The 23145-nt window shown below is 45.4% G+C and overlaps 2 protein-coding genes across 3 annotated transcripts; one reads left to right on the forward strand and one right to left on the reverse strand.

Annotated features, from left to right (window-relative positions):
- Positions 1-4840: 4840 nt before the first annotated feature.
- LOC121834858 (LYR motif-containing protein 4B-like) lies at positions 4841-11913 on the reverse strand. Its single transcript, XM_042288759.1, has 3 exons — positions 11788-11913; positions 6949-7070; positions 4841-5016 (listed from the first exon to the last, which is right to left on the reverse strand). Exons 1-3 carry the CDS (start codon positions 11868-11870, stop codon positions 4952-4954), a joined length of 270 nt encoding a protein of 89 aa, XP_042144693.1. The 5' UTR covers positions 11871-11913; the 3' UTR covers positions 4841-4951.
- Positions 11914-12723: 810 nt separating this feature from the next.
- On the forward strand, positions 12724-22552 carry LOC8038341 (phenylalanine--tRNA ligase, mitochondrial). Of its 2 annotated transcripts, XM_002412525.4 has the most exons (5): positions 12724-13442; positions 17049-17211; positions 17441-17572; positions 20321-20481; positions 22208-22552. In XM_002412525.4, exons 1-5 carry the CDS (start codon positions 12858-12860, stop codon positions 22496-22498), a joined length of 1332 nt encoding a protein of 443 aa, XP_002412570.3. In that variant the 5' UTR covers positions 12724-12857; the 3' UTR covers positions 22499-22552. The 2 variants fall into 2 exon arrangements, with proteins under 2 accessions (XP_002412570.3, XP_042144576.1); XM_042288642.1 differs by lacking the exon at positions 20321-20481 and having other exon boundaries at positions 12837-13442.
- Positions 22553-23145: the final 593 nt, after the last annotated feature.

Consider the following 23145-nt stretch of genomic DNA (forward strand, 5'->3'; position numbering starts at 1 on the left):
GACAAAATACCCATCATAGATATGAACTATTTTAACGTGGAACGTTTATAGGCCAAGTTTTCAGACGAAGTGAAACCCCAAAAAGCTTAAACGCGAATTTCCCCGCTAAAATTAATGGGTAAAATAACGTCACATGGCTTCCTGTCACGTGACCTATACAAAATTGCAGTTTTCTCGCTAAATTTAGCGGGAAAATTGACGTGACCTCTACACAAACTCAGTTTCCCCGCTACATTTATAGGGAAAATTGACACGTGATCGACCGCAGCACGCATCATTCCCCATAGTTTCTGGACACAGGCCGAACCGACAGGGAAAGTCAATGGGTCAGTGAGGTGCACAGAAGTGGGTGGAGTCGAGGGAGTGGAGAAACCTGGAGGCCCAGCTCGAGAAGAAATGCCTGGAGGTTATTAGCACTAAACTAAGAATGTTTCACGTAGCAACACAATTGCAGGGCAATTTGCCATACATTTTTTTTTTCAGTGCAAAATTTGATACCCTTACAGTGGCATGCAGTTAACTCAAACAGCCACAAACAAAATACCGCTACCAGTGACGTGGATTCTTTTTTTCCCCCATTGGGGGAACGAAAAAATTGGAACGTAATCATCATCATCATCATCATTTTTGTACGGTAATTTTGAAAGGAAGAGTGGTACTTAATACATTACAAATATATAGAAACCAATTAACACGCCGACACAAGCATAATCATAAGCACATTACAAGGTATCCGGGTTAAAGGGGTACTCCGGCGATTCGTTGAGATACGCCAACTAACTATATTGTCTAGGGTTGTGCGAATAATCGAAATTTCGAATAGTAGTTCCGAATAATACACTATTCGATATTCGCTTCGAGAAGAACTGCACTATTCGCGTTTTTCGAAGTGTTGATTGCGGCGGGTTAGCCCCGTTGAGTGCGCTTCTCATCACGCACCGGTGCGCTGCGGAGAAGCAATACCCGCGGAAGCGAGCTCCGCGGGTGTTGCTTCTCCGCAGCGCACCAGTGCTTGATAACAAGCGCACTCAATGGGGTAACCCGCCGCGATAAACACTTGGAAAAGTATGAATATCGCAATTGCGTGCTTGGAAGTAAAGCATACATTCAAAGCGGGATGTGCCGACTGTATTCGAAGATAAATAAAAAGTTTGTGAATGTGTATTAGAGCACTGCACGGGCCCGGGCCAGCCCGAAAGCCCGAGCCCGGCCCGGCCCGCGGGCCGGGCTCGGGCCGGGTAGCACGCATTTTCTCGGGCCCGGGCCGGGCTCGGGCTTGAACAAAAAAGTTCTCGGGCCGCGCCGGCCCGGGCCGGCCCGGGCCGTGCATGGGCAATCTTGTCCCGTAAATCATAAATTGTTGTTGATAGCAAGAAGTTTGCTCATTAATCTTTTAGGTCAATTGAATACAAAAAAAAAAGCGAAGTGCAAATTCACTACAGCCTCGTTAAAAATAATAACTAAAAGACGTCTTGAAGCTAGAAAGCCTTCAAGCTTTTTCCGTGTGAGCGAGGGTTGTGTTATAAATTGTAAACAAAATAAAGTCCCAGTCATATGCTTGTCAACCTGTCTGATCCATCGCACTCAAAATATCTAGTTCACTATTAGGAAGATTTAGAAAAACGTACGCAAGCGCTTTGGGTACCGTAAAAATAGCGTTGCGATGTAAAACCTATGGCGATGCTAATTTTAGCTTGCCCAAAGTACTTGAGTACGCTATTCTAAGACTCCCTTATTGCACAGAGCGCGACACTACATTAGCGCGAACAAGCGATCGTCGTGTTTTTATGTTTATCTCATAGAATCAAAAGGCTGTTTTCAAAACTATTAGTTTCTTTAGAAGTGCTCATTTGGGCCACAGACCTAAGCGGTATACTTTAATGCCTACTTACACCATTTCGAAGTAAAATTCGAAAAAAGAGCCAACGTCGTGTTCGCGCTATCAGTGTCGCGCAGTGTACATAGTCCGTTCCGCGCTTGCACGTTTTGGGAACCATCTTGAAAAAAAAAAAACGTTTTAAGGGGTTAAGTAGGAATATATTAAACTTAAGCTTGCCTGAAAGGGTTGTATATTTTAAGAACGCGTTTACATGTAAAGCTACTTCAGAACACATTCTTAAACAGAAAAGGTGCGCAGACCAGGCTTAGAACGATGGAAACTTTTTGCGAAGAGGTTGCGATGTGCAGGGCCTTATACAAGTAGGTTGAAACGGGACGCGTTCAAACGCAAAGGGTGTTTCGGAAACTGGTTCAAATAAGAAGGGCGTTTAGGGAATGGGTCGAAACAGGACAAATTCAAACGAGAAGGGCGTTTAGGGAACTGGTCGAAACGGGACGGGTTCATATGGGAAGGGTGTTTAAAGAATGGGTCGAAACAGGACGGGTTCAAATGGGGAGCTCGTTTCGGGAACGGATCGAAACAGGACGGGTTCAAACGGGAATGGGTTATTTCGGGCTACAGCCATCGGGCCGGGTCGGGCGGGGCCTAGAAATTAACAATTCTGTCGGGCTGGGGCCGGGCCCGGGCCGGGTCTCTTCCGGGCCGGGTCGGGCCGGGCCTAGAAATTAAAAATTCTGTCGGGCTCGGGCCGGGCCCGGGCCGTGTCTCTACCGGGCCGGGTCGGGCCGGGCCTAGAAATTCCGGCCCGTGCAGTGCTCTAATGTGTATATCTACAATGTAGTAAAAGTTTCAAAATTAGACTGTTATGCAAGAGATGCTCTTAAAACCTGTGTTCATTATGTACAATTCATTATTTTTGAACTCGAGATTAAAGAAAGAATATGTTATATAGCAACATGTGTATATTCACTCTTTTGGGTCTAGCTGGCCATCCCTACAGGATTCATTTTATGTCAATTCCGTCGTTTACTTGCTATCCCAAGACACCAGACCTTCTGAGGGCACAGTTCATAAATATAGATAGATTAAACTTAGTTTATAAATAAACAAGTGAAACAACCTTCACAAGTTTAGCTGGGTTTTCATCTAAGTATTATGCAATGGTAGTGAAATGCGTGGAAAGACTATTCGACATTCGAATCGAAAATATTCGGGCAAAACCACTATTCACTTCCAATTCGCTTCGAACTCAAAATCAACTATTCGCACAAGACTAATATTTTCTGAATCCTCGGCGTTTACCCTTCCCGGTATGTTAATTAGTATCGCGAAATTCAAAATAGTTATTGTGAAATCGGCAAATGAAAATGTTGCAAAAACCAACATTCAAATATACCCACAGTTTTCAGTGCCGTAAGCGTCAGTGGAAGGGAGGCTTGCCAGTAGAGCAAGCAGTCTAAAAAATAGACTATGCCAAGTATTTGTTCCGTGCTTGTGCGCGGGCACTGGAGCGAGCTTACAAAGAATTCACTTGACATCATGAAACAAACTGCTTGTAATTAGTTGGGAACAAAATCCACAGCCTCGAGAGTGAACGCATGCCTTCCACTGGTGTCACTTTTTCGTTGTTGCCGGTAGAGACTTTCAGTTAAAAAAAAAAAAAAATGCTGAGGATTAAAATTGTAAATTCAATAACTTCGCAAAAAAATTAATATTCTGACCTAATAGTTAAGATACTATTTCAGCCATGTTTCAGCCAATTTTTAAAGCAAATCGGGTACAATGAAGAAGTCGTCGGAGTAGTGCCAGGACAGTGTTTTCTCTGCATGCACGTCCACTTTGCCTGAAAATGTTCTTACAGGTCGTTTTTCACCACATAGTAACACTTATTTCATGCAATGCTGATCGAGGTCTTTGCATTGGTATGCAAGTTGCACGATCGTAAAACAGGAGTTATCCATCTATAACCGAGCCAGATTGACAGACTATGTGCGGTGACATAGGGACAACGTCAAAGAGGAACCGGTAATTAAAAGAAGGCGGCAGATGCGAAAGCGTGTCCCAATTCATGATAAACATAAAACACAAACGATGTGAATAATTCATGTGTACTTGACTGCACAAACGAGTTCCACGTCAGAACAGTTCTATTCTGTACGAACATAAGAGATAATGTAAAAGCATGCAGGTAATTTCTGAAACAAAGTATAGCTCGTCAAAAAACGAAACCTAAGGAAGTTCACATAGTGAAGTAGGATTGAAATATGCATTCCTGAGTGATGTAAAAAGTCGTCAGAGGTTGCTCATTACAAACCTTTAAGCTCATCACCACACTGTGCAAAATTTAGCCTTATGTTCTGCGGTTCTTTATACAAACTTTAGAATTAAGAACCCAAGCTTCGGATAGAGTGCTGCGCACATACAGCAGGAGTAGGTGCATAAGCCTTTCCTGTGACACTGTACTTTGAAAACATGTTTTTAAACATTGCAGGGCACTGAAGGACCGTTTGGGTGTGAAAGTTTGGAAACGTCGTCAAAAAAAACTTAGAGTGTAAAGCTTGGTTCTTCAATCCGTAAACACCTTGCGAGTCATAAGGCACACCCAGCACATAAGACAGAGCATAGGATAGCAGCAGTGGCGTATAAACTTGTTTATGAGTGAGGGGCAAGCCAGACCTCCCCCCCCCCCCTTCCCCCAGGGCTAAGGGGCGGTGCCCTTGGTATCCCTTGGTCGCTGCCGGCCAGTGTTTGCCCTACTCAATGGCGTACGAACTTGTGTTTGCCCTCACTCTGAGAACTGAGGGGCGAATGCCCCGCTTGCCGCCCCCCCCCCTCCCCCGTTGGTATGCCCATGCATAGCAGTTTCTAAGTTTGTTCTTCAAAACCAATGTAAGGGATTCGACAACCAATGTGCCACCAGCAGCGGTTGACACTGAGCACCCACGGCACAAATTGTTTTGACACAAAAAACACAAAGAAGAAGATTTATTATTCATTCATCGTTTGACTAGACCACAGGATGTGGCCAGGAGCTTGTTCATTCCGTGTACGAGGCCTCAGAAAAACAAAGGCACGCAAGACATCACTGCTGCTCGCCCAGAGCCTACGAGGCTATTTGGCCCCGAAATGCTTCTCCACAACTGAGTCTGCAGACTTATACATATTCCCTATGACGACCTGAAAGAATAAAATGAAACAAATTGTCAATGCTGCAATGGTCCCCATTTTCTCAGATTTTGACAGTGGTACCGGGATGATGCGAGTACACGGCAGAGTTATTAGTACTTACTAAAAACATGTTTTTATATTATTTATTGTAATCAGTACAGTGATTTTCAGCTAATGATGTTTCGCGGACCCCTTGTGGATCGGCGGATATCATGGAGGGCCCAGTTCGTGGTGAGGGGAAGGGAAAGTATAGGTTAATCATGATAGTGCTTTAGTAAATGGATATAACTAAGGGCTAGTGTGAAGTAGACTTCTCTTACTGACATATACATGAGAAAATGCCCCCAAAAATTGGAACGTTTGTTTTTAATCTGAGAAAAGACAACTTTTGTTTCCAGGTTTGACTGATGAGGCTGGGTTTCACGGAACCCTAGAATGGCCTTTGCGGACCCCCATTTCAGAATTACTGAGTTTATACGTCTTGGCAGTACTAATAATGAAATAATTTCCTCGCTTTTTTTATCAATATAGAATAATCAGGACAGTAACTCCATCCATTCCTCAGGTAAAGTGCTCATGATTGAGATACTGCTTGTTGTCTGGTTAACTAGTAATTTTGTTCTCCAACATTTAAAGAGGCAGTGCAACAATGTAAGGACTTCGGTCAAATAATTGTGGGAGTTGTTCCCTGTTAAGTCTGGATTAAAGAACTGGAAACCAATTTTGCCTGCGCACATTAGTTCTTTTCAAAAAGATTTTCAAACAATTGATGCTTTGGGTACCTCCCAACCACTCTCAACCCTTACACCGTCTTTTGAGGCCTGTGTGCAGTGACATAAACCAAGTAAAATTAAAAACTGCAAATTCTTTCAAAGCTAAAATTGTTGCACTACCCTTTCAAAAAAAGAAATTGACCCATCAAGCACTACTTATGTGAGATTGTATAATTTTCTTATGTTAAAAAGCTCTAATAAGGAAATAATGTTGCAGGTAAAAATGCTTTCTTGTTTCGTTTTTTTTTTTTTTTTCCTTCCATGCATGTATACTTCCTAAAATCTTCCAGCTGTTTGGGGACAACATAAAGCATGGACTGATGAATCAATCGAACATTCATTTATTATTTTATTAGTGAATTAGTTGATTGGCATTTATCCTGCCCCAACATTAGAGGGCCAGAAAATATGATGCATTGGTGGTATCGAAAGGGAATCTCAAGTGTTAGGCAAAATGACATCACAGTTTCAGAAGCAAGTGTGCCTGCATAGCACACAAGCAATGAAGACAAAGTGGTCACCAGCCGTCTGCCGCTACAAGTGGTTTTCGGGCTTTCCACGACACACTGCAGCTACCAAAATATTAGGGCACAGGCACCAAGCCATACCTGACACAAACCGCGTCTTTCGTTTTGTACCCTGTATACAAGCTGTCAGAAGAGCAGCGCATGATTAATTAGTTCTAAATTAGTACCAGATGCCTGGGAAGAAAGTTCACAGCGAGTTTCTCGCCACAAAAACAAACTATGCAATGTTGATTGTTCAGTCCCCACCCAAATGTAGTAGTGCTAGCAAACCAGGCCAGTTGCCAAAGTTTCAGAGCTTGCCATTATATGATTGAAAATTTAAAAACATTGTTTCTGAAGTTTTCAATGAATGAAAAAATTGGGCCCGTTCCCAGTAGCTGACGCCATTCATCTCCACGTATCCGGGGGCTTTGTCGGCCACCGTTTGGACATTAAAAATTTCGGAAAAAAACATACAACTTTTTAATCAGATAACAGCAAGCTCTGTAACTTTGCCATCTGGTCCAGACCGCTAGCACTACACTTGGGCAGTGACGAAAACGTTCGACGATGCATAGTTAATTTCAGCTAAGGCGAAAACGCTCTAATCTTTTTTTCCAAGATGCCCGGTAGCTTGGACAAGAGCTGCCAAGGTGCCTTGCCTGTCTTTTGATGATTTCGAGGTTCTTGAGGCCCTCCTGGAACAGTTCGTTGATCTCGGTCTTGTCCTGCACAGCCTTGTGCTCCTTGAAGAGATCCCGGACGCGCCGTAGTGCATGAGACCTACACCCGCAGAACAAAGGACAGCTTAGTCCACAAGACCCTTTTCAAAAGTGCACACCATCTACTAGCTGTGCCAATCATCCGAGACTGCTATTGTTTGGGCACAAACTCTGAGCACCTATTGGACATGAGGGCTGCGTCAGCATTGGGCGTGAACTTGGCTCATATAAAGAACGAGTGTGGTTTCGGTATTCGGCGAAAACTGTGATCCAATGACATGCTTCGTACCCATGAAATGGCGACCGCTGATGTTGCTCAATGTGTTTTTGAGAAAGCTCTATTCTCAAGTGACATGTCTAAACTGGCTTGTTGGGGTTAATCGATTACGGCTTCAAGCAGTACACGTCGGTTCCCATGTGGTCAGCCCAACAAGCTTGAGTAAACTTAGAGGGGTAAACCAGCGGCCAAAAATGGCGCCCCCTTGGTTGCTGCCATCTTGTCTGTTTGCCACATTAGTCATCACTCGACATTAAGGTGGCTGCACCCAGAGATGGGCCAGATCAGATTGGCCAGATCACGGTCAGCAGATGGGCCATCTGGGGTTGTGCTCCAATCTTACTCAAATGGATCCCAGTTATTCCGGTAAATCAAGTCCCGTGACAAGACAGATACAGCACAGCTGGATGCAGGTAGGTTTTCGAACGCAACGGGTACAAGACCTTTACCTAAGAGTAAGATAGAGCCAATTTTGGAACACGGCACCCTGGATAGGGATTGAGCCGAGCGAGCAGGTGTGAGCTGGCCTAGCGCGGCTGGCGCGGCGACGGCGGTGCGAGTCGCATTGAACCGCAATGATTGTGTTGTGGGAGAATGGTAAAGTTCCATGTGTGCCCTGTTTCGCTAGGCAGATGATGAGCAAATAGGATCGGGTATGCACGTATCGCACAAGATCTGACCAGGTAGGGGCACCGATCTGGGAGGATCGATCGTATGTGTGAAACATTGCGTGGATCCGATCCGAGAAGGAATGCGTGAGAGCTCTCACGCATTCCTTCTCGGCTTCCACTCGTAGATACTCTATATGTCCTGCGTATCTTTCCTTAAGAGCCATGAACATTCCGATGGTCGACTGCAGCAAGAATGCAAAACTTTCATGCGAGATATCCACGAAATGTCTGACATATACGATCGATTCTCTCGGCAGTAGCTCGAGAAGCTACTGCCGAGAGAATCGAAGATAAGACATATGTTCCAGGATGCTAAGGTGGTCCACTATTCTCCAAAATTCCAAATGACACTGCCTGCATGGTCTTCAACAAGGTAACCTATAACGAAAGTGTGTATTGTCCTTTTATACAGCAGTGTGGTAAATTTTAATGTTCTAGGCCACACCTAAAGATAAAGAATACCAGTTCATTCCGCTGCGTCGTCATGTGATCAATGTTGACAAGGGCGTCCTTATTGGACAGGGGCATGTTGACGTTCTGGTGGGATTTAGGGTGACATAGAATTTCTTCAGAGGTCAAAGTCTTTTTGCATCCCTGGCCAGAAAGACAGGATGTCAGGGAAGGGACCGAGGTCAGTCCTCGATGGAATGTTTTTTTTTAGTAAATTGAAGACTCCTCGTCGTCCGAAACCACCACCTTCAAGGCAAAGTAGCCTACGGGAAAGTAATTTCTGGACCAAAAACTTCCACTTCAAACTTCAAGCTCCATCTCAGTTGGCGTCTCAAACAAATGTGACAAATCTATTGCAGTATCAGTATTTCTGTATTTATATTTCTGCCCTCCCTAAAATGTATTCCTTTATTTGTATTTCCAAAGACGTTTGCCTTTATTTAAAAAGTATTTCCGATACATACATTTTTACAAATATATTTTAGTATCAGTACTTTACCTGCTTTAATGTATCCCAGTATTTGTATTTCCAAATACATTTTTAAGTATCTCTGCCCAACCCTGTCGCCATCCAGGCGGCCGTGTTCCAAAATTTCCTCTAGCTCGCTTTTGGACAAAGGTCTTGTACCCGTTGCATTCGAAAACCTACCCGCGTCCAGCATTGCTGTATCTGTCTTGTCACGTGACTTGATCCGCTGGAATAACTCGGATTTATTTGAGTAAGATCGGAACACAACCCCAGATGGCCCATCTGCCGACCGCGATCTGGCCAATCAGATTTGGCCAGGGATGGGCAGTATTTCAAATACGTATTTCAAATACTTTGTGTATTTTGCATTTGTATTTAATTACAAATTGGGTAATGTATTTGACGTGTGTATTTAAATACTAAAACGTGGGTATTTCAAATACAATTGTAATTAAATACAATTTTGTGGGCGAAAATACATCCCTCAAATTTATTGTCACTGTCCAGAGCAGGAAGAAAACTACGTTCCGCACCGATTGCAGTGTCTCCCAATCAAGCACAAGCGTTTAGTGACTTTTTGATTATGGTGCTAGTCTAAGGCAAGAATAGTGACGAAATCAACGTTCACAGGCAGCCTAGCTAAATAAGTGCCTGTGACAACTTGTGATGCTTTCCAGCCTGATTTCCATCCATATTTTTGCCTGGAACATTCTAAACGCGCGGGTCGTCCAGATTTTCGTAAGTGGTGTGAGTTGCAACAATAAAAAATTATCTAGCTAGTGCTGCGCGTTTTGGTCGTCTCAGTTCTTTGTTGGTCTATACCAAAATATAATCTACAAAAAAAGCTGCTTGAAGCTCTGTACTTGTTTCACTTATTACGTCCAAGCTGATTACATTTTTTTGTGATTATATTTCTATTACATTACTAGAGTCTCGCACACTAACTCCCGAGTGTGCGATGCAAAATTAAAATGAGATACCCAGAAACCTGTTGCAGTTGCCCTGAAGTCGCTGACGCAAATTTTGAGGAATGTATTTGAAAAAGTATTTGAAGGAGACCAAATACATTTGGTTGTATTTGTATCTTGTACTTAAATGCTTTTTTGGAAATGCAATTAGATTTGTAATTAAATATGTTTTTGACGAAGTATTTTGTATTTGTATTTTGATACATATTTGCATGTATTTGGCCCATCCCTAGATCTGGCCTGCCTATGGGTGCAGCCATGTTAATGTCACGTGATCACTAATGCGACAAACAGGCAAGATGACAGCAATCCTTGGTTTACAAAATAGTGCATGCCGCCTATCGCGCAATGCCGGAAACTTAGACATTTCGGGTGCGAGGCTGGAAGGTGGTTGGAATACAACTAGGCTTCGCAATGTATGGTTTGGCTTGATACATGTGGGGCGTAAAGCTGGTGCACGCAGTCTATTCCAAGCGTTGCCTCGAGACCCAGATTGAATAGTGTGGAAAATTCCCTCCAGGAGCGTATGAAAACGCCATACCCGTGACACAATGTGCACTGCAGATCTATCGGTGCTCGTTCGGCTGCCATGGTGAGCCGTCCATGTTCCTTCCCCTCACGGCAGCTATCCAAGCCTGTCTTAGCAGGATACAGCCTGGCAGACGGAAATCGAAAAAACCTTGGCGTTCCTCGCTTCCGCGCCTCTGTCGCAGCCTAGGAATAGCCGGCATGCTTATTTGTTTTCCAACCAAATGGGGCGCTAGCAACACGCTCTGCTCGCGCATGGGCAGCAGCTTTTTTCGAAATTGTGGATGGGAGGGGGGGGGGGGGCATTTCTGCTGCAGGCCGTGGGTTCCGGTTTACTGCTCTAAGGTAAAAAGGGTTCTTATTGCATGACTTCTCGCTTTTTCACGCTCCAGTGATCGATGGAAGCCAAAAGAATACTCAAGCTCATTGGGTCAACCAAATGAATTGCATACTGCATAAGCCCCACAGATAGACCCTTATCAAGTATTTCTGTTATTTCGTGTCCTTTTCACAATTCGACTTGGCAGGTGCTCTCAATGTGCGACGAGATTGGAAGCGTGCAAGTGCCACGGAAAGTATGAATGTGCACCTGGTGAGTACTATGTAACATTGCTACATAATGCCGACAGTTGGGTTTGCAGTAGAATTTACTTTATTTCTTTATTCTCGGTTTGAGAGCGGAAAATTATTGTGTAAAAGACAGCGTGTGCAGGCGCTCCGACAGGTCAACATACACTGCGAGGGAAACAAATACGGAGCCAGTTATTATCAAAAGATTATCTTCAGGTGTCCTTGGCTAATATTTCATTAAAAGTGAAATGTAAAAATTAAAATAAAACTAAACTAGAGAAAACTTATGCACCATGACCCGTACACAAATACAATCAAACTTACAATTCAATTCTTTTCTATTAAAAAAAAAAAAAAAAAGCTTGTGAAGTGTGGTGTATTTGCACTTGGAAGCTTTTATTCGGAAATATTTCCCCGTTTCTATTTTATTATAGGTGATGTGCGAGCATCCAGACGAGAATAAACGCACATATTAGTTGCCGGAAACACTCCTCGTTGTCCAGTGGAGAAACCGAAAGCTATCACCAAGCAACAAAGAGCACGCAATTTCGGAAGGGCTAGAAACTCGCCGCCTTTTAATAACTAAACACAGGGGCGATAATAGCTATTCCGATATTTAATACCTCTGATCCTGCCCATAGCAACAAGTACCAGATTGGAACGAGCTCGTGGCATGACGCAAAACAACATATTGCGTAACCAACTGCGCAAGGGTCCAACCAGTCCAACTTCCCGCACTGCGACGATGTGTTCGCCGATCAGTTTCTTTATAACGCTCCCGCTCGCCTGTACATGAACAGGTGTGGTTCCCAGGAACGACTGTAAGAAGTGTAAATGTAACTCGCCTGTAAATGTAGCTCTTGAAGTGCCCCGATTCCCGCATCAGCTGCTTGTACAGGCTCAAAACTTCTCTCCGGGAGGCCGCCATGTTTAAACTATCATCGTCATCACCCGCCGCCAAAATATCAACAAATACAGTAGTTATGTGTAGGGGTGTCGCGAACCGGTCGCGGTTCGAGTTCGACCAGGTTCGACTTTTTCGAACTTTTAGTGGAAAGTTCGACGAACCTTGTATTGAGGTTCGACTCGTGTGCGCATGCGCGACAGGCTGGCCACTTGGCTTCGGATTGGATGCTAATGGCTAAGAGATGAATTAAGTGCAGCGCTGATTGGCTATTTCAGTCAATACAGTACTAAAAATTAAGTTGTGTTGTCCCGTCCCCTGTTTTTACGTATATAACTCTTTCTAAACCTACAAGTTATTTACTTCTTCATTGATTAGAATTAGTTTCTTTTAATTGCAGCAGTTCGCAAAATAAAATAACACCTTGCATAAAAAAAAAATTCTCCAAACCTAGACATGCTTGTATTAAGGTCTGGCCACACTGTCCATAAAGTCGAACCGGTCGAATCTGGTGAAAAGTTCGAAGGTTCGTCGAACCGGTTCGACTCAGTCGAACCCCGAAAGTTCGACCAAAAAATCTGGTTCGACAAAAGTTCGCGACACCCCTAGTTATGTGACTGCGAAGTGTTACTGTCTTATTGTACTTCACGCTGTCAGAATTATTAGTGAATAACTATAATATTAAATACATATTTCCACATATATAAATGTCACAAATGCAAGTTGAATTGGGTTTTGACTTGCGCTCTCTCTAGCCAGTAACTGAAGACATATTAAATTAGCACTTTTTGATTGTTTGATAATTTCGGTAGTTAAAATTTACACATACACATGTATGCTATATTTATTTATAAAAAATTATATAGAATAAATCAATGAAAAGGAGGAGAACGCGCAACTTAATCCAAAAAATTACTCGAAAAGTCATGTGATTCCAAGTGTCATCGCTATCACCTTTGTTTTGGTTCCGGTTGTAAATAGCCGCACAGCCAACCACTACGCCCCGAGATCATGCCGGTTCGCGAGTTTGCTCGTTGTCGACGCTTATTCGCGCTAAAATGTTGCAATCACGGCCGCAGGTCGCCCTTCTCAACCAACGTGAACGTCGAGGGTCCCCAGGCGCGCGGGGACACCGTCACGGTCGACGGAAAGTCGTACGAAACGGACGACCAGACGAACGTCACTAGCCGCATCCTGGGCCACACCGAGCGCAAGCTGCACCTCCAGAAATGCCATCCGATCCAGTTGCTCAAGCGGAGAATCGCCGATTTCTTCACGAAGAACTACGTGAACCGAAGGGGCAACCCCAACTTTTCGGTGTACGACAGACTGAGTCCCGTGGTGACGCTGGAACAGAACTTCGACAGTCTGCTCGTTCCCAAGTCGCACCCGTCTCGTTGCAAGAGCGACAGCTACTACGTGAACGGCTCGCACATGCTCCGCGCCCACACGTCGGCTCATCAGGTCGATCTGGTCAAGTCGGGACTGGACGCTTTTCTCGTCGCCGGCGACGTTTACAGGAGGGACCAGATTGACAGGCATCACTACCCCGTCTTCCATCAGATGGAGGGCGTGCGGCTGTTCTCGGCTGATCAGGTAGTCCGGATAGTAATGGTGTGCATGTGTAGTCTGTCGCGGGTTAAAAATAGCGGGACAAGGTCCTCCCACAAAGCCCTCCGTCCTTTCCACTTCGGAGGGGGGAACGCTGGAGAAGAGGAAACAAAACGATCAATCTTGACGAACAGAGACCATTTTGGGAGAAGGTTGTCCTGCTATTCTAACCCTGTAACAGGCAACATTTCATGGGCGCCGCCATCTTGGCGTCACGTGACCCTGCCGCCATAGCCGCCCTTCAGTTTCTCGCCGTTCCTCTGCGTTGTGTGCTGCACCGGCCCCTACCGGAGCTTTGCTTTCGCGTTCTTTTACGTTCCGCGTTGAAATCGTGTGTTTTCTTTAGGTCTTTTTGATATTCGGGCTTTCATTTGATCATTTGATATCTATATTTCAACATATCTCTTGTATTTTCTTATTTGTGAAACGGATCGACGATACACAATTATGGCTTCAGAGACCATGTAAGTTCATCCCATTCTAACGTTTTTCTCGCTAATAAAGGCAGTCAACACCATTGCGACATATGCAAATTTCAACTGAAGCAGTAAGGCTATCCAGTCGTGCTTCTCGCTGCATGTGCGCGCTTGTTTCCGTAAAGCCGACCCGCATGTGAGCGATTTAGCGTGCGACGAGACGAGAGACGGCGACAACGACGAAAGTCAGCGACGAAGATATCTCACTGTCGCCTGTTGCATCGCTCGTTTTTTGGGGTTTTTAGAAAACCTCGCTCACCGTCTTGGTCGCTTGCTCCCGTCGCTTCCATGCGGTTTGCCTCGTCGCGTGACTGCCCGAGCGACAGCAAGGGGGTCACTGTCGCTTGTCTCGTTGCTCGCCGAATCGCTTGCACGCGGTTTATACTTAATATCGAGGCGCCAGTGGTTAATTGCTGTGTGCATGGAAATTACTTGAGTATAAACCGCATGTAAGCGATTTGGCGAGCGACCAGATAAGCGACGGCGACCCGCTTCGCTGTCACTCAGTCAGTCGCGCGACGAGGCAAGCCGCATGGAAGTGACGGAGCAAGCGACCAAGACGGTGAGCGACGTTTTCTAAAAACCCAAAAGAAACGAGCGATGCAACGGGCGACAGCATTTGTAAATAAAAAAAATAAAAAAAAATCTCCATCGCTCGTCTTGTCGCACGCTAAATCGCTGACATGCGGGTCGGCTTTACGGAAACGAGCGCGCACATGCAGCGAGAAGCACGACTGCGATAGCCTTACTGCGTCAGTTGCAATTTGCATATGTCGCAGTAGTGTTGACAGCCCTTTATTAGCGACAAAAACATAAGAATGGGATGAACTTACATGGTCATTGAAGCCTCATAAGTATCGCTGACCCATTCCCTGTCCGATTCCGTCCCACAAATAAGAAAATACAAGAGCTATGTCGAAATATAAATATCAAATGATTAAATGAAAGTTCTAAATAGCGAAAAGACCCAAAGAAAGTGCAAGATTTCAACGCGGAACGTAAATGAACACGAAAACGAAGCTCTGGTAGTGGCCTGCGCAGCACACAACGCGGAGCAACGGCGAGGAACTGAAGGTCGGCTATGGCGGCCCGGAAAGCGCGCGAAGGGCGCGCCGACTGGTGGCAGCTCGAGTAACTGACTCGCTGAAAGCGTCTATAGCTCGTGAGAGTTGCGATAACGCCTCGCAGGAGTGTTTTTTTTTTCAAAAGCAGCGTGGAGCTCCGGAGCCACGGGCTTCCTGTTCGAGTCTCTTGTGCTTTGTTTTGTCCTTGCATAGCCATTCAGAGGAATGTAGGGGCGATGACATTGATGGTCTCGTTTGGGGTCACTGGAAATTTGCAGAGAATGTGAACTTTGGAACTACGGCATGTCGAATTCAGCCGCTGGAGGAGAGCTTTGCGCTCTGGCAATCTCCCACTCCATACTCCGAATTCCTTGGTGCCCGAAAAAACGCCCTCATACGGGACCACCTGTCATTAAGGGGACATTGAATTCCCACAACTAACAGTATTCTAAGTGCCTTGATAGGACAGTTATTTCACAAATAACAAAGCTTGCCTAGAAAAAAAAAACAATATGAATTGCAAGACTCATTGGATATATTCCGGAACATGCTTCCGTTTCGTTGTCAATGTCTGAAAATAGATGCCTGTTTCAACTTCGATATTGCTGCTCACTCAAAATAAGTCTCGAGATATAAATATGCTGAAACCTTATTTTTAGTGTAAGTTTAATAGGGGGATCGGTGGCCGAGTGGGCTAGCGCACACCAGCTCGAAGCACGTGGAGCGAAAGCTCGCGCTGCAGAACCCAAAGATCCTGGGTTCAATCCCCACCCCTGCCCGTTTCGATCTGGATGAGCATTGTACTGACGTGCGGTCGTGTATCACTAATGCATGATGTTTTGTTAAAGACCCCAGGTTAGCGGTTGTACAACACTGGCTAAATTGCTTATATACGTCCGAGACACCAGACGCCCACTCAGGCATACTAACTTCCGGCTGTATAAACGTACACACAACAATTTGTTTTTGTAAATTTAATTTGACATACGTGTCACCATCAAGGTGCATAAAAAATCATTTTTGAAGAGTTCTGCATTTCTTTAGGTGGATTAGTTAGGCATGTAGTACATCTATAGATACCCCATAATAGCTATTCAAAGTAGCAAACGAACCGAGGCAAGACTACGGAGTAGGCAACCCGCACCCGCTTTTTGTTTCCGAGTTGTTGCCAAAACTAGAATGGCGGGAGGCAGTCTCTAAAGCAGGCGTCTCAAACACACGGCCCGCGACTCGCTGAGATGAGTCCCGCGGGCGACCAGCTACGAGTTCCGGTTCCTATGTCTGAAGTGCTAGAAATGGCATGCGCCATAGTGATCTCATCTCGTCGAATCATTTTTGCTCGAAAAGTAGCTCTGCTCTTCTAACGTATTCTCATAGTTCATAAGTATCTGCATTCATGGTTTCATTTTATTTTTTGCTTCCCAGCTTTTTGTAATGTTCAACATTTCCGCTACTTGGCTGAAAGCGCCAGCTATTCGTTGAAGGATGCATCTCTGCTGTGCGAACTCTCGATCAGCAGGAGCAACTGGCAAAGATAAAGCTATGAGCTCGGCACTCTCCCCTCAAAAAAATATCCCCATAAAAAGACAAGTATTGAATGAATGAACTGGTATTTGTTCAGGGTGTTATAATAAAAAAATGTCAGAAAAGCAAGGAGTGTCAAATTCACTGATTGTTTTTTAGGGACACGCTCAGCTTCATTAACAAGAATGACAATGGACTTCGTCGCTTGTTCTGTTAGAAAGGCCTGCACGTTGGTGGGGTGGTGTCATTTTAATTCTTGTTATCACATCAGGTCAGTGCCCAATGCAATCATATAAACAAACCAAACTTAAAGATGTCACTGGCGAAACTGTGAATTTACAAAAAGCACAGAGCATGAGGTCTCTTCTTTTAAAATATTTTAACCCCCCCCCCTCGTCTGACGTTGGCCCTTGGCCTTTCCGGTGTGAGCTATCTGGCCTCCACACTCAAATGAGTTTGAGACCACTGCTCTAAAGCGCCGCGCGAAGAACAAATTCTAACTCCAGTATCTTTCGTTTCGCCCGCAGCTGTTCGAAGGCAGGGCGGCGGCAAGGGATGGCTTGGAGCTGTTCGAAGACGGCAGCCGGGACGAGATCAAGCAGGGGCTCCACACGATGGAGACGGCCAAGCTCCTGGAGCACAGCCTGAAGACCTGTCTTCAAGGCCTGGCCAAGCAGCTCTTTGGGCCTGGTGAGGGTTTTCGACTTGAAGCGCTTTCGGTACGTCCCGTCTCTGCCGACCTACGACCGACCACCGGGATTGCAACGACGTAAGACGTCGCATAAGACGGTCATCGTAGCTGGGTGGGTCGTTGAACGCAACGGTAAAAAACACGCCCCTAGCACCGTTGCTTTTCGGGGCTGCAGCACGGCGCAGACCGACCGCTCGTCGAATCGTGGCCTGCCTCGCACGTGCGCAGAGACGGAGACCCGCTGGGTTCCCACAACGTTCCCCTTCACGCACCCGTCCTGGGAGCTGGAGGCTAGGTTCCAGGGGGACTGGCTGGAACTGCTTGGCTGCGGCATCATGGAACAGGAGATCCTCTACAACGGTGAGCGGTCAGACACGTTGCGGCAACCTTAACTTCGCGGAGCATTTCCGAAAGTTGCACTGGCTAGATCGTGCAGACGACGACCGGTAAGTGCAGAATGTCTTGGGAATGAGCTGGGCACATGCTATGTGTGTGTGATGTCACAACGTCACATGGCAGCATGGTGCCATGCCCTTATGAGACATTGTGGTGTCGCACTATGTCACTATGTGGGATGTTACGGTTCTTTGCAACAGTTCTTCACGATTGTTTTTATGAAGGTTTTCTTGTAGAATTTGGCAGCATTGGGTAAAGTACATCTAGGAAGTACTGTATTTACACGATTGTAAGTCGAATCAATTGTAAGTCGACCCCCCATTGCACAACAGCAAAAAATTAAAAAAAAAAAAAAAAAAAAAAAATCTGTAGATGCGCATTTTACTGAGAATACGTGAGAATGGCAAAGTATCTGTTTCGAAAGCCGAGCCTCCAACACGCGATCTGTGCCTTCTAGCGTGCTTTGGCTGTGCATGCACGCGCGAGGTGCATGAGATGCCCAGGCGTTACCGAAACTAGGAAGTTCACGCTGCAGGTGGGACAACTGAAGCTGCTCTTTGTCGTTCTCACTCCGTCCGGGACTAGACTACGACTCGTCCGCACTGGTGCTGTCAGTCTCGTCATCATCACTGCCACTTTCTCGAAGCACGTCGTTGGAGTCGTTAAACGAAATCTCGCACTTCGCAAATGACAGGATCAACCGCATCTTCCGCGCTTGCTCGGCGTTGGACGTCCCGGGTAGGGACTGATTGCGCACTTTCGCGACGTACGTTGCAAGCCTGACCTCCAACTCCAGAAGGCACCCCCACCTATCCAGACTTTAGCCAGTGGAAGCCTCTTTGTTTGCTGTCACAGTTTAATATCCCACGCCACTGCAGACTCCATTGGAGCATCACCCGCTCCGACGGGTTGAACTTGCGTCCAACAGCGCAATTGTTGGTTGCTTCCAAGTGAAGAATGGCCATAAACGAGCACTGTAAACCTAAACTGTCCGGATCATCCGTGTCAATACAAAATAAACGCAGTTAGTGCTCCAGCATGATCTCGTCACTCAATCAAACGATGTGCGACCGTGATTCGTGCGAAAAACTGCGAAGAGAAGCCGCGGGGTGAATGAGCTGGGAAGCTGTTCCGGCGGCCTCTGGAGTGGCTCATACAAGAAGTGCCGTCACCCCCCCTGAGTCGGGCGCACCATGTGCTGTTCACCGCCATATATTCGGGTTAATTTGTGAATCACTATCAATACTCGTTTGTGCAAATAAAAACAAATAATTAATCTGTAAAATGAGCACACAGAATAGTGCAAGGCACACAGAATAGTGCAAGAATAGTACAGCCGGCTGAACTCGTAACAAGCCGAGGTGTTCGTGATATCGCGATTGTTGTTTTTACCGATGATGGAATGCTTTGGTTCGATTAAAAGTCGACCCCCCACTTCAGATTTTCAAAAATTGAAAAAAGGGTCGACCTACATTCGTTTAAATATGGTACTTGGTACAGTATACCTGAAGTAAAGTGCAATAAATACCATGTACATTCATTGTAAAGCACAAGTACTTTTCAACACAATCATTCATGACGCCCTTTTATTTCCCTATACAGTGTTTCTTTCAAGATGTATGCATTGCCCCGGGTTTAATCGGGGGTGCATTAGTTATTTTCGGAAATGGTGGTGAATATTGGATAAAGTTAAGTGGTTGCAAAGTAGTTGTTTTACGCTCGCTGACAAACTACTTAACAGAATCAACTTAAAAGGCACTTAGTTGTGTTGGTCTTATGACTACCATTACTTCTCTCAGAAAAATGACCAACTGTTGTCTCAAAAGACAATAGCGTGTTTTCACATGACGGTATACCATTTTTTGTTAGAGGTTGACAAGCATCATTCATGATACAAATCTAATGAGGCCAAATTGGGGAATGTACTTTGAAGTCGGGAAATGTACTTTCCTCAGAAAGTACCAGAAAAGGTACTTTAAGTACAAGTACATACTCAGAGAGTGTACATCAGGTGAAGTATAAGTTTTCTTAACCTACTTAAAGTAATACTTTAAATACAATGTACTTACAGCACTTAAGCCAAATTCCAACACTGGAATTCGGCTGATAAAACACATTCTGTGTTAAGAAACCCCAAACTTCCACTCAGTGACGCAGTCAATAGATCCCTGTAAAGAAATATTCACCTTACAGACTGTCTCGGTAAGAGGCTCTGCTGGAAGTCGCTGGAGAGCCGCGCGTGATGTAGCAACATTTTTCTCCCTCTTGCCTAAAACTGCCATGACCCGTCTGTGCTACTTGAAATTTGTAGGGCTTCGTCGACCCGTTGGCACCACCCTTTGGTAAAATAGCATTTCGCAGACACTCTCATTAAAGGATGCCGTCCCAAATTGCTACTTTTTGCACTTTGGGCTTGTTTCACTTCGAAGTGAGTTTGTACTCACTTCGAAGCTGTTGTAAAAAGAAGAAGGCACGAAACAAAGCAGAGTTCGTGGAAGATTTCGCGACACTCCCATCAAGACTGGGCTTTAAAAGTATGGCCGTCACGCTCTTTCTCAACCTGAACTCTCAGCGTTGCAGAACGAAAAGCACTGATTAATGGGAGCCAACTGCCTAACTTTGCTGAGCACTTCGGCTGCTGCATCTTTCGAGCTATTGCGAGGTCACAAACCTTGTGTATGGCGCAAATCTTTCGGTCGCTCCTTCCCGCAGCTGGAGCGGAGCAGAAAGTGGGCTGGGCGTTTGGGCTGGGCCTCGAGAGGATTGCGATGACCCTGTACAAGATCCCGGACATCCGGGCCTTTTGGAGCACAGACCCGGGCTTTTTGTCCCAGTTTGAGCATGACGACCCCTACAAGCCCGTCTCTTTCAAGGTGAGGTTGGAGGTCCTTGGAGCATAGGTACGGCACTCGGAATGCCTTTCCGATCCGCATGTTCTCTTTATTGGCACGGTCGAAGAGCAGCTAAAAAAAAAAAGATGATACAGAGAAGAAGCAAAACGCAGTACGAGCTCCACTTTTTTATCACGTCTGTCAACAACCGACCAGCCTGTCAGTCCGCTATATTAACCTCAATCGGAAGTGGCATCCCTATTTTTCCCAGATGACGTCACAAGTGTGTCACATTGTCTTTGGCCACGACCCTGGCGACGTCGCAGCAGCAGTGGTAGATGTGGCAGACGGCAGTTCCGCTGTAGGTTGCTCTCCAGCTCGACAGTCTACGAAAGCTTTGGGACCCTGCAACAGTGGCGGCACTCGCATTCGCTCACACTTTTTGCCGGGACTTCTAGCACAAACCGCCAGGATTGCGACGTCCGACGGTGTGACACAGCAGCTTAAATGACGTCATTTCTCTCCACTTTGGGGCCTCTGTTCACAGATGGGAGGAATAGGACACTAAACAGTAAGCACACCAGTCGGAGAAGCATTTCACAAGCTCTATCACCATGCATCGCTTCACAATGATTTTTTTAAAACACCACCCATTATTTTTCCACGTCGTGATCATTCATTCAAAGTAGCGCGCATCACATGCCACTCATCTAGTTACGCATGAGCATTCATACCACGGACCATAATCGACTGGAACAACCTACAGACTCACATTGCAACTGAGCTAGTATCGTAGCAGTAAATATTGCCGGAAGAGGTATGATTTGGGACCAGAACTGCTGCTAGAACAATCACGGCATGTCGGGGGAAGCCGAAGTACACTAGCCAAAGCTCGGCGAGGGCAGCCATTGTGATGCCGGTGTAAATAAGACCTTCCTTATGTTTCTCTTGCTTGAATTCATGTAAAACATTCTGATTATTGTTTCTTCACTCTAAAAACGAAACCAAGTTCATTTTATTTTGTTTTATATGTTTATAATGAATGAAAAGTGTGCATATAATTCATTTGGATTACTTCTGAAAAAAAGGTAATGCAACATCAGTTTTGGTTTCGTTTTGATTTCAACTGTGTCCCGTGACGCGCATCTCAACTGGGTTTGTTAGTACTATGTGCCGTGCAACACCAGACAACTTAGTTGAGCTCAATGACAGTTGGGAGATGCCAATGATCATTGAATTAATGACAGTTGAGAGCGCTAGTGTAACTAGGGTTTAAGCCACTCTATTCACTGCCAAGTGCTTAGTCATGCTATCCTTATGTGGCATCTGATTACGAAATTGTTGACAAAAAGCTACACCTAGAGCCACTAGAAGGCTACTCTCAGAAGAGTTTAGCTAGAGGCGCTGAATAGGCTACGCTTCAGAGTAACAACACTCCAGGCATTTTCGTGCCTAAAACCATGGTTGCCAGCTGTCCGAAGCTTCATCTGAAATTGTGGGAAATGCTTTTCCGTTTTCCAGGAAGGTTGACACAGCTTGCTTGCGAGATACAAGAATGTCGCCCTAGCTTCCCGACACCATATCTGAAGCTCATGAAGTTACATTTTCCAACGATTACTGTCGTGAATTGCACCCGTTCTGCACTAAGCACCAAAATGGCGGCACCCACAATTTAGTCGAGGATTGGGTTGCAGATACTGTAAGTCTAACTGCACCGATTGTGCCTCTAGGAGCTCCTCGATGTGTTGCCTTCCCACCACTCATGCAGGTCTTGAGCAGCCACCCGCCCTGCCTGGCAGACATGTCTTTCTGGGTTCCGACCGATTTTACGCCCAACGACTTCTTCGACCTGGTGCGCTCCGTGGGGGGCGACCTGGTGGAGCGAGTGGAGCCCGTGGACGTGTTCACACACCCCAAGACGCGACGCACCAGCCACTGCTTCAGAGTTGTGTACAGGCACATGGAGCGCGTCATGACGCAGGAAGAGGCCAATGTCATCCATCGGGAGGTGGGGAAGAGGGCAGAGGAACGACTGGGGGTTGAACTAAGAATCAAATGAAGGGTGAGGTGTCAAATTGCTCTAGTGGGAACGGTAGTAAATCTTTTTAGCAAACTTAAATACTGGTATTATTTGCCTCCTTCTGTTCACTTTGTTGGTTGATTGATTTTTATATATATCACGTTTGCCATTCGGTAGCCTTTCACCTCCGTTGATGTCACATCATTGTGTCAAATAACGTCATTTTGTTTAACAGAAAAATTTTCCGAGAAATTTAGCAGACAAGTTTTCCAACCATCTATCTTTATGAAACATACCTGTGATTCGCTGACATGAACTCTCCCTACATTAGTGCAACGCATTTTGCAATGCCAGTTGCACTTTTCTAAGCAGCTCCCGTTGTGCAGGGGTATAGAGCATCGAACAGCTAAAAGTGAGTTTTGTGGTTTGATGCCTGCCAAGCGACAACAGTGATTTCTGGAAGAACAGCTGCTCGTGTCGTGTTTTTGTTACATTTCATGATGTTCTAGACCTAAGGTCCATGCACGCATTTGTAGTGTTGAGCGAATCTTAGAAGTTTCTAATAGTAGTTTTTAATAAAGAAAGGTTCATTGGTGGATCCTTAAAGAATGCGTTAGCAGGACCCTTGGGAACCGCCACACACGCCACACACTAACCCCTTCACATTTCTGTTTTGGCCTTCTCTT

The sequence above is a fragment of the Ixodes scapularis genome, unplaced genomic scaffold (assembly GCF_016920785.2).
Source record: "Ixodes scapularis isolate PalLabHiFi unplaced genomic scaffold, ASM1692078v2 PGA_scaffold10__122_contigs__length_95168666, whole genome shotgun sequence".
In the NCBI taxonomy this organism is placed as follows: Eukaryota; Metazoa; Arthropoda; class Arachnida; order Ixodida; family Ixodidae; genus Ixodes; species Ixodes scapularis.